Consider the following 11979-nt stretch of genomic DNA (forward strand, 5'->3'; position numbering starts at 1 on the left):
TTGGTAGTATATGGGATTTAAGTCAATATTAATTAGAAATTAGTTGGCATGGGGAAAAAGTAAAAGATATTTTTGTCCATGTTTATCCAGTTTCAGCATTTTTTTCACTAATTTGAGTAAAATATGTTATATAATTGTTTAACAAATATCTATTTTATTATATTGCACCAGAGAAACATGGTCTTAATATGAAAACTGCTACCAAATTTGTGAGGCGTTATTTTTTTTTTTGTAAAAGTCTGTAAATTTTTTTATCTTTTAGCCTCTTTTTATTTGTACCTAACGTTGTAAAATTGTAAATTTTCAAATTCACACCTTTCGTTTTCAATAGCACCCTTAAACATTAAAATGCACACTTTTTAATTTCAATTGCACTCTCAAGCATCAAGTTGATCTTTTTTTCAATATTTTATATTTTAAAATATATTCTAAATAGTACTTAGTATTATAATTAAAATAAAAAATACATTTTTAATATAATAATATTTATTTGTATTAAATAAAAAATTATTATTGGATTTTAAATTTTTTATAAAGAAAAGCTTTCTGTTATAAGTATAACGTTAAGCGCTATTTAAAATATCTGTTAAAATATAAAGTGTGTGATTTGAACTTTTTAAAATGAAAAGAGATCAATTCAATGTTTGAGAGTGCAATTAAAAATTAAAGGTGCGGATTTAAATGTAATCGATAATTTTACAACGTCATGGTGCAAACAAAAATGGCCAAAAGATGAAGATTTTTTCAGACCTATAACATTTTTTTTATTTTCTCCTTTTTCTCTATTTTTACTATACCTAGAGGTGATCACACTTCATAAACATATGGTTGCAGTTTGGAACCGGCCGGTTTCAATTTACAGTTCTAAATCCGGCAAGTTTTAAGAATAAAAAAATTATTTCTTAAGATCAAAATTATTTAAGATAAGTGAATTCATTATAATTTAAATTAAATTAATTTTTTTATTTAATTTACTATAAATTTCTTATAATCAATTATATGTGTGTGGTAGATATAAGTGATTTTTGTACAGCTATACGAAGAAAAATAATGCTGGCATGGAAAAATAATTTTCAGAATATCTAACAAAAATCTTTATAAAAATACCGGATTTGAAAAACTATCAAAAGAACTACCGCATTTTGTGTTTTTTTTATTCAAATATGGGGGTGCTTAAAAACTAAACCGAACCAAAAAATTTGATTCGGTTTGAAAATTAATTTATTTTTTCAAAATTTCGATTTGATTCAGTTCAAAGAAAAAATTTGATTCTATTCAGTTTGTTTTAACCGATTGAACACCCCATATTCAAATCAGTTCATAATTCGAATTTAATGTTAATCTGATCTGATGTTGAATTTTGGTGAATTTTATATTATTAGAGCATCTCCAACAAACTCTTTAAAAGAGTGTTATTTTTTATTTTAGAGAGTTTAGCATTAAAATAGAAGTCCAATAAACTCTCTATAATACAAATTTTAAATAGAGAGTTAGTTTGGCTCTCTACATATGGAGAGCGAAATTCACTCTCCATTTCTTATCTCTTTAACATAATCTCAAATTCAGACATATGGATTATATTTTTATTGTTTAAAAAATATTTTTTATACCATAAAATATATAAAAAAGAAAACTATAACAAAATAATAAATATAATAACTGAATAAATTAATTTTTATTAAAAAAAATAGCAAAATGTTATATTTTAAAGATTCTATTGAACTAAAATTTAAATTTCTACTCTTTATATAAAAGATGCTCTTTATTTTCAAAAATATGCTCTTTATAATAGAGATTACCATTGGAGATACTCTTATGTTCCTGTGATATGAATTTAACGTAGATCTTACATAGATTCAAGGTAAATCTATCAAATTTTTTTTTAGGTTGATCTAAATAAATTTAAAATTATTATATTCATGTCTGAAAAAAATAAGTAATTTTAAAAGGATCGTTGATCTTGAAATTAAATAAATTACTATTTGATCAAGCTGGTTAAGTAAATAAATAAACTTACTATTCACCTAAAATCCGCCTAAAATGCACTGACGTTAATATTTCGCAACAATCAACGGAAGTCAACAGCCAACTAGTTAAACAGTCATCAGCCAGCAGTTGACCATCGCCGACCGACAAAATCTCAATTGAATTCTAGTCGCCGGTCTTTAAACTATGACAAACCGGCCACCGAACTACTATATGATGCCCGTCAAACCACCACTCTCCTGTGTTTAGCGAATTTAAAAAAATAAAAAATAGTGTTTAAAAAATTAAGAGATAAAATAGGAAGTGTAATTTTTGAAAGTTTGAAGTATTTTTTTTTATAGAGAATGACTCCCCTCAAGTTCAAATTCCCTTCATTTTCTTCAAGTTCACTTAGATTATCTTTTATCTAAAAATGAGGGTTCCAACTATGAAACGACACCTTTAAACCTTCCACATTTGGACTAATCCCTGCTCGAGCCGGGCAGGTTTCTTGCGGGAGGTAAAACTCTGGCCCCAAGTTTTAAACGGCTGCATACATGAATACGATTCGAACTCGCGACCTCACTTAAATTATAAGAGCGCCTTACCAACTCATATACGCCTTGGGGTTAAGTTCACTTAGATTTTTAACACTTAATCAAAATGTAATATGAACATATACAAATTAAGACATATTTGTTAATTTTTTAATCTGTATGAAATGGTCAAATGCGACAAATATTATACAACGGAGGAAATATTTATTTCTTAAATGAACATTAAAAGGATATGAAAATAGTATGTTGTAATAAATAATCCAGAAAATGAGTGAAGTAACTCTAGTTAAGACAACAAACTAAACTAAACTAACTAAAACTAAAGTCTAAAACTAAACTAAAAAAACAGTAGCAGGAAAAGATGCTGATTTCAAAGAAATGCCATTTTCATTGTACAAAGAAATGTCATTTTCAAGGTAATAGAAACATAAATGAAAAGCTTTAGAAATACTAATAATGACACAAAAATAAAAACATAAAAGAAGGCAAAACACTCGTCAAAAAAAAAAAAAAAAGAAGGCAAAACAATGGTTGAAGTTGAAGGAGAGAAATAATAATAATAATAATAAATTATTTAGTGTGTCTGTCTGGGTAATGTAGGGGAACTGAGGGGGCAAGCCGTCAACATTTTGGGTCTCCTCTTTATCTCTTTGTCGGCCCCTTTTGCCGGAATTTCTCGCCGGAGTTTTACACTTTTCCTTTTCTTTACACTTTCAGCTGATCTGACTGATTAATTCAAATCTTTTCACTTTTTAGTTACTTATTATTATTGAAAAGCGAAAAGGTTTAATACACATGTCTAACTGAACCAAACCAATACTCTATTACTACTACTAGTAACTAACTATGAAAGCGCCACCGGCCAGCGGGGGTGTCGGAGTAGCCACGGCGGCCGTTGCAATTCCGGTTACAGCTCCCAATCCAACTGCTTCTGAAGGTCAAACTAATTTCTTGTCTTGTGTTGTTGTGTGTATGTGTATTATCTATTACATTAGCATAGTAAAAATCGGTCCATTTTCTTGTCGGTTTGTTTCGTATTTGTATAATAGCTGTTGAATTAGAATTAGTTTTTCTCGTTAGAGGGAAAAATATGGTATTGACTAATGAGTGTTTGACAGGTGTCAATGTAGAGAAGAAGAGCATCAATCAAGAACTATGGCAAGCGTGTGCCGGTCCGCTTGTCTGTTTGCCGGCCGCCGGAACTCATGTCATCTATTTTCCTCAAGGTCATAGTGAACAGGTAATGCTGGTTTAGTCTAATAAGTAAATTTATATGAATTTTGTTTTAGATTAGTTATGTTGGTTGATTTGTGATTTAATGGAAATTTATTTTCATTTATAAATGGGATATGTAAAAATCTACGTTTTATTAAGTCAACTTATTGTCTTTAGGAAAGTCTTTATGCTAAAAATAAGTTTTATTAGTAGTTGGTTATGTCATATAATCTTGAAAATGTTTTTTTGCATGCATTTTATGTGATGATTTGTCACGATTTATGTTGCATGGAAAGAAAGAACGTTGAAAAGGAAATTAGCGAAAGAATATATTTTTATAATAAAGTTTTAGACTTTCATAAGTATTTCCACAAGTTTCCATGCAACATAGGTCATGATAAGCTTTGACCTGGTGACATTTAGATATGTATAATCTTGTGAGGGCATGTCGTAAAAATGAAAGATGACTTCTGATTTCAGGTTGCAGCATCAATGAAGAAGGATGTAGATTCTCAAATCCCAAATTATCCTAATCTTCCATCAAAGTTATTATGTCTCCTTCACAATGTGACATTACATGTATGAAAATCCGCTTTCTTGCTCAAGTTTTATTTTCATTCACGTTGCATCATATGTTGCAAATTTCTTGATTCGCTGCTGATATTTAGTGTTTTTCTTGTTTCGCAAGGCGGACCCTGAAACAGATGAAGTATATGCTCAGATGACCCTCCAACCTGTTCCTTCTGTAAGTAGGCTAAATAATTTGTTTTGTCTTTTGTGTTAAATGTTCGCTCTTAACTTGCTAAACCGATTCGAAGTGCATGTGTCAATCATATATGCAATCACAATGTCTAAAAAAAAGTGTCGGCGTGTTTTTATTTGCTAACTCCAACTGAATATGTCAGCTTTTTCATTCAGTTTGACAAAGATGCTATATTGAGATCAGATCTTACATTGAGGTCAACTAAACAACAGCCAGAATTCTTTTGTAAAACTTTAACAGCAAGTGACACAAGCACTCATGGAGGCTTTTCTGTGCCTCGACGTGCAGCTGAGAAGATTTTCCCCACTCTTGTAAGCTAGTCTTGCTTAACTTAGAATAACTGCTTTGCTAATGTGTATTTTATAAAATATAAGTTCTGTTTTGATAGAACGCTCTATGTGCATATCATGTTTATTTAATTTCTCGTTATAACAGGATTTCTCCATGCAACCGCCTGCTCAAGAAATTGTAGCTAGGGATTTGCATGATAATGTCTGGAATTTCCGTCATATCTATCGTGGTATGTTAGGTTTGCAGCCTTGAAGGATATATACTAGAAACTGAAAACCATAAAAGTCTTGCACCGACAATTTTAAGCTTGCCCATCATTGCTGATGAATATATAATGTAAATTCTTGTTTCCGTAAACCCAGGACAACCCAAGCGTCATTTGCTTACAACAGGGTGGAGCCTATTTGTCAGTGGAAAGAGGCTATTTGCGGGTGACTCTGTTTTATTTATTAGGTAAAGTCGATGTACCAGGATTCCTTTGCTGTTATTGTTATATTTTTCAAATTCAACTCACTTTCTTATGGCCAGCATGCCCTTTTAATTGATCTTATGATGTTAAATACAAGTAGAGATGAAAAGCAACAGCTTCTCTTGGGCATCAGGCACGCCAATAGGCAGCCTGCTAATTTATCATCATCAGTGTTGTCAAGTGATAGTATGCATATTGGAATTCTAGCTGCGGCAGCACATGCAGCAGCAAATAATAGCCCTTTCACTGTGTTCTATAACCCAAGGTAGCTGCCTTTAGTTTCTTTTGCTCAAGAGTTTTCCCTTGATATTTTTCAAGTTAACAGTATCTAAAATTAGCTTTTACAAGATGAATGTTTGTGTAGGGCTAGTCCGTCAGAATTTGTTATCCCTCTGGCGAAGTATTACAAGGCCGTGTGCAGCAATCAGATATCACTTGGCATGCGCTTTCGAATGATGTTTGAAACTGAAGAATCGGGAACAAGAAGGTAACAATAGTTATGTCTTCCTTTCTAATTCATGAATATTGGTTTTTGTTTTCTCCAAGAGATAACAAATTTCAGAAATCCCAGTGAGGTCTCGGTCCTTGGTAAACTTAATACTGTGGTTTAGGATGCTTGTTTGATAGTTTAAGAAGATGAGTTGTTTGTTTTTTGTTTTTTGATATTTTGGTTTATTGAGCTAGAATTAACAAAAATAGAGCAAGTTGATTGCTATCAAGGATACACAACTGTCCTAGACGTGTTCTGCTCCATATAGTTTTATTATTGAGGATGAAGATTTCTTGTGCAGGTACATGGGTACAATTACAGGCATAAGTGATCTTGATCCTTTAAGGTGGAAGAACTCTCAATGGAGAAATCTGCAGGTACTATATAGCATTTTTTGTGATCTTTTTTAGCTCTATAAGAAGATGGATAATCATTTTATATTTGTATGCCTGTTCATAGGTTGGATGGGATGAATCAACTGCTGGAGAAAGACGCAATCGAGTCTCAATCTGGGATATTGAACCAGTAACAGCTCCATTTTTCATATGTCCTCCTCCATTCTTTAGATCCAAGCGTCCGCGGCAGCCTGGAATTCCAGGTACCATCTTTACATGTTATTTCAATTTCAAGGCGTCCCTTTAGATGACAAGCAGCATCAACCATTTGCAATTCTAATTAAATCTGACGATTATTCGAGAATATCATACCTTGGCTAGTTGGCTTGAGGATTCTCATTAGGGATGCAATTTAAGCTTTCAATTTTTCAAGTTTTTGATGCAGTTATGATTTTCCTTTCTTGCTTTCTTTTACAGATGATGACTCGTCTGATTTAGATAACTTATTTAGAAAGACTATGCCGTGGCTTGGTGATGATTACATGAAGGATCCTCAGTCTCTCCCTGGCCTGAGCTTAGTCCAGTGGATGAACATGCAACAAAACCCTTCCCTTGCTAACTCAATGCAGCCCAATTACATGCAGTCCCTGTCAGGATCTGCTCTGCAGAACTTAGCTGGGGCTGATCTTTCCCGTCAAATAGGAGTTTCAGCTCCCCAATTACCTCAGCCAAACAATTTGCAATTTAGTGCCCAGCATCTGGCTCAGCAAGCGCAGCTACTTGATCAGCTTCCGAAAATGCCATTGTCAATGAACCCACTAGGTTCCGTCATACAGTCCCAACAACAATTGAGTGATATCTATCAACAATCAACACAAAATTCGGTAACACCAACTATACAGTCAAGTCAAGTTCAAGCTCACGTTCTGCAGCCTCAGACTCTAGTCCAAAATACTAATACAATTCAGCAACAATCATCTCTTCCAAGCCAGCATCTTTCTAGAAACCTCTCTCAGAACCTGCAGCAGCATCAGAATCAACAGCAGCATATTTTCAGTCAGAACCAACAGCCAAGTGTAATGCATACCCAGGTGCATGATCAAGTAAACCAACATTTGCAAATGTCCAACAATCAGATTCAGCACCAACTGTTGCAGAAGCTTCAGCAGCAACAGAAATCACTTCTAGCTCAGCAGTCACTACAACAATCTGGTCAATTTATGCAGCTTCAGGATCCACAAAGGCAACTGTTAGAGGCATCTCCAAGCTTCTCAAGGACTCCTCCAAATCAAATGCCAGAAATGCCTCAAACAACACCAAGCTCACTTCCTCAATCGAATATTATTCATCATCAGATGACAAAGAATAGTGGCCAGGCTAGTGCTTGCTGCTCTCATTTGCCTCAGCAGCCTAGCATAATATCTGAAATGGCTGGACATGTGGGACTTTCTCCAAGCCCAGCTGTTAATCATCTCGCTGCACTTGGTAGTAGTAGTGTATTAAATGTAGCTGCAGGAGTAGGCTTATCTGGGATTACTGAGGAGGTTCCATGTTGTTCAACTTCACCTTCCACAAACAGTTTTAGTAATGTGGCTAAACAAATGATTAGTAGGGCAAATCAAAACACCATAAGGGAAGACATGAATCAGTCTGCTACAGCACTCTTAAGTCATAGTACCTTAGCACCGATCTCATGTCATGCTAACTTGGTTAAAGGGGTGCAACAGAAATGTGATGTCAAGCCCTCATTGAATATTGCTAAGAATCAAAACCAAGGACTCTTTACCCCACAATCATATTTAAATAGTGGTGCTGCTCAGACAGATTATGTGGACACTTCTTCTTCTACAACTTCAGTTTGTGTTTCTCAAAATAATAACTCGTCATCCTATAATCAGCAATCAATGCTCGTGAGAGACACTAGCCAGGGTGGGGAACTCCCATTAGATCCCACAAACAATGTTCCATATGGAACTAATGCTGGTGGCCAACTAGGGGCGTCTTTGAATTCTGATCATGGGTTGACAAAAGGCATTATAGGTTTGGGCAAGGATTTTTCAAATGATATCCCCTCGGGGGTTATGCTTTCTAACTGTGAAAACTTAAAAGATGATCAGAACGAGCTTTCATCTTCAATTATTTCACAGCCATTTGGTGTTCCTGATGTAGCATTCAATTCAATTGACTCAACAATCAACGATAGCAGCTTCATGAACAGAAGTGCTTGGGGTGCTCCTCCTCAGTTACAGCGTATGAGGACATATACAAAGGTTTGTTGTTTTGGCCCATATAGTTGCATGTTTATACATAAATATTCAAGTATATGCTAATGTGTATTCATCTGAATGTGTCTTTTCTTTGGTTTACTGTTCAATTTTTACTAACGTATGCTTGTTGTAAAGGTGTACAAACGTGGAGCAGTTGGACGGTCAATTGACATAACACGTTATTCTGGATATGATGAGCTTAAGCAAGATTTGGCTCGGAGGTTCGGTATAGAGGGACAGTTGGAAGACCGACATAGAATAGGCTGGAAACTTGTTTACGTGGATCATGAAAATGACGTTCTTTTAGTGGGCGATGACCCTTGGGAGTAAGTACAAAGAAATCCAGTTATTTGTTGCTGCTCATATTCTTTCTACTTAGAAGGAACGTTAACTTGGAAATATTGAAATGTAACTAAAAAGTCAACTTAGGAATTACATGTTTTAGGGAAAGCTACTCTTCTCTTGTATTCTTCTTAGCTATGTTGCATGGAAACTGAAATACTGAAGCGGAAACGATGAAACAATATCTTTTTCTAGGTCATAAATATAAAATTTTAGAGTTTCGGATGTATTTTTAGAAATAAAAATGAGCACTTAAATGTAGGACTTGTTAAGTTTCCGTGCAACATATTTTTGTTAGCAATTGAGCTAGTCAGATAGGCTGAAGTTTACTATTTACACTTCTGATATTTAATGCTTGGTTTTCTTGAAGTATGTTTAGGTTGTGAACTCAAAACTATAGTTTGTTGCTAAACATCATTTGGTTTTCTTTATTCAGAGAATTTGTGAACTGTGTCCGCTGTATCAAGATCTTGTCCCCTCAAGAAGTCCAACAAATGAGCTTAGATGGAGATTTCGGGAACTCTATGCTTCCGAGACAGGCTTGTAGCAGCTCCGATAATGGCAATGCATGAAGTATTTGATGAAAATGCTAACAATTTCTTCCAAACCGTATAGTATTTTTTTTCTGATCATGTTCATAGCTTTCTGTATGGTGTGTACACTTCCTTCTTGTCTGGGTTTGTAGCCATTTGCTAGTTTGCAGAAGGGGCAGCCAATCGAAGAATTTTCTTTTGGAAACCTTACAATTACTGAAGTAGCAAGTAAATCTGTCAGGTGGTTATCTGACTCGACACAGATCTGAACGATAACAAATGTTGAGAGCAGAAATGGAAGATTTTGTTGACACCTAGTTGGTTTGGGGCACTTTGTGGTGGAAACCTTCATTTTTTCGTCGAGCGGCTGTGTCGAAAACCCAGTTTGGTTTCTCAAGCTATTTATGTGTTGATAGCTGTTGGCAGAGTTATTCAGTAAGCTTTCTTGTTTATAGGAATTGGAGATGGTGAATTGGGAACACTTGAGATTGTTATGGCCTAGTTTTGAGTATGTAGAATATGTAGAATTATACATTGTGGTCCCTTGTAGAGGTAGGAGGTAACATATTTGTATTTGTTATAATTGTATAAATCTAATTATTACAATTGCAGATTTTAGATCCCTGTCTTGGTTCTAGCATCTAGGGGAGAGCATCGGTTGGGTCGGTTCGGTTTCCAAAAGTCCAAGACCGACGGTGCCATACTATATAATATTTGAAACCAAACCGTTTTAAAATTGACCAAAAACCGAAAATAAATTTCATCAAAATAATCTGTCGGTCCGGTTCAGTGTCGGTTTTTTTTTGTATCGGTTTGGATTTCTATTGAAATCTAGTCCAAATTGTAAAAAAAGCCTTTTAAGATTTTGAAATCAAATTGAATTGAGCATATAAAAACAATATGATACACTAAATATAACAAGTATAAATTGGACAATTAATAAATTACACACTTGAGCAGTAGTATAAAAGTAATTCTATCTAGGGTTAATTGCAAATGTATACACGAACTTTACCCTAATTTGTAATTACAACATAAACTTTGAAACTTGACAATGTCAGTAACCAACTTTCATTTTTTGGCAAATTGGTACACCGACCAATCACGCAACAACACATGGCGGTATATTACAATGTCTACGTTGGTGTTTTTTGTGTTTGGTGTATCGATTTGCCAAAAGTGTAAAGTTGGTTACTAACATCGTCAAGTTTCAAAGTTTATGTTGTAATTGCAAATAAGGGTAAAGTTTGTGTATAAATTTGCAATTAATCCTTCTATCTAATCTGAATATCTATTAACAAAATTACAGATTTGAGTAAGCAAATGAATACAAGTCTCAAATATGAACTTGTATGCAAAAAATAATAACCTATAATTTCTATTACATACAATATGTATCCTGAACTTTACAACTTAATAAGTTAATTTATATGTAAAAAAAATACTGAAACTGGATACTGAAATGTCCAACAGTTTCCACCATCTAAAATGTAGGATTATGCAACCATCAGCAGCAGCTAAATACAAGACTTAAATCTTGAAATTTAAAAAAATCCCTTTTCAGGCTTAATATCTACATGTTTTACTATTTACCACTAAAACAATTTGAAAAATAGGGCTTAGATATAGTTTTTTCTAATCAATATACGACGATCTGATTTGCACGGTTGCAATTAGTCTCATCATGCAAATCAAAAGGCCTTGTGTGTTAGTTAAGGTGGAAGAATCATCATAACCCAAAAGAAGATGTTAAAATTGAAAAGAAGTTGTTCAAATTGATAAAAAAATTTGCAATAAAACAAAGACAAAGTTACAGAGGATAAGTAGCAAAGCAAGCAATGAGTTTTAAACTAAATAAAAAACAGCAATATTATATTTTTAATAATGTATTAAAACCGATCAGGATTAAAAGCAACAATGATATTGTTTTAATGAAGTATTAAACAAATCAGAATAAAGAGAAATTTGAAAATTATTGAAAAGCAGCTACTTAAAGTTTTAATAAACTATTAAAATAGGAAATTAGGAATAGAAAAGATTTCAGCTTCCACCTTTTTCAGTTTGTCAGAAGCCCAAATAGCCTCTCAAATTGATACTTTAGAAGGAACATATACTTCGGTTGGGACAAAACAGCACAGGCACAAATGGTCATTTGCTTCCACCACCAAAAATAAAATGGAACTCATTAAGAGTCCAAGAGACTCCTCAAATTGGTAAGTTTGGATTAGATACAGATTAGCAACCACGCAAACACAAACTAAACAACTCAAAATATCAAAAATTAAAGAACATAGTAAAGGGCATAACCTTGCTCAAAAGGTTCAAGCTCATCAAAGCATTTCTCAACCACAAGAGGGCTGGTTTCTACTCTGAGCCAATCCTGAATGCACACCAAGGCTTCCATAATTTTTGAATCAAGCACTCTGCCTGAGGTACTGAAGGCAGATTCAGAAGCAACTGTAGAAATTGGGACTGCAAGGATATCACGAGCCATCCTTGAAAGGATTGGAAATCTTGCAGAATTGAGCTTCCACCATTTTAGTATATCAAAGACATCATCATTCTCAACACATGCCTCGCTCAAATATGTTTCCAGCTCAGATTTTCTTGCACTACTAGAAATTCGCTGATTAGTGACGGATTTTAGCGACATATTTCAAATCTGTCGCTAAAATTAATATTACCGACGGATTTAGCGACGGATTAATCCGTCGCTAATTCCTAATAAAAATTGGCGGGAATCATCCCGCCA

The 11979-nt window shown here is 34.0% G+C and overlaps 1 protein-coding gene across 1 annotated transcript; it reads left to right on the top strand.

The window, feature by feature from the left end:
* Positions 1–3053: 3053 nt before the first annotated feature.
* Positions 3054–9845, top strand: LOC126667435 (auxin response factor 19-like). The gene is made up of 14 exons (XM_050360411.1): positions 3054–3459; positions 3641–3762; positions 4218–4316; positions 4426–4482; positions 4656–4811; positions 4936–5020; positions 5154–5244; positions 5361–5525; positions 5625–5747; positions 6052–6127; positions 6210–6348; positions 6563–8355; positions 8488–8678; positions 9131–9845. The coding sequence occupies exons 1-14, from the start codon at positions 3369–3371 to the stop codon at positions 9264–9266; spliced, it is 3324 nt and encodes a 1107-aa protein (XP_050216368.1). The 5' UTR covers positions 3054–3368; the 3' UTR covers positions 9267–9845.
* Positions 9846–11979: the final 2134 nt, after the last annotated feature.

The sequence above is a fragment of the Mercurialis annua genome, linkage group LG2, assembly GCF_937616625.2.
Source record: "Mercurialis annua linkage group LG2, ddMerAnnu1.2, whole genome shotgun sequence".
NCBI lineage: Eukaryota > Viridiplantae > Streptophyta > Magnoliopsida > Malpighiales > Euphorbiaceae > Mercurialis > Mercurialis annua.

Bases quoted from the DNA above. Each gene is read 5' to 3' on its own strand.
- LOC126667435 (XM_050360411.1), top strand. From the start codon at position 3,369: ATGAAAGCGCCACCGGCCAGCGGGGGTGTCGGAGTAGCCACGGCGGCC. The intron at 5,021-5,153 runs GTATGTTAGGTT...CCGTAAACCCAG, and splicing joins TTTCCGTCATATCTATCGTG to GACAACCCAAGCGTCATTTG. The intron at 5,748-6,051 runs GTAACAATAGTT...TTTCTTGTGCAG, and splicing joins GAAGAATCGGGAACAAGAAG to GTACATGGGTACAATTACAG.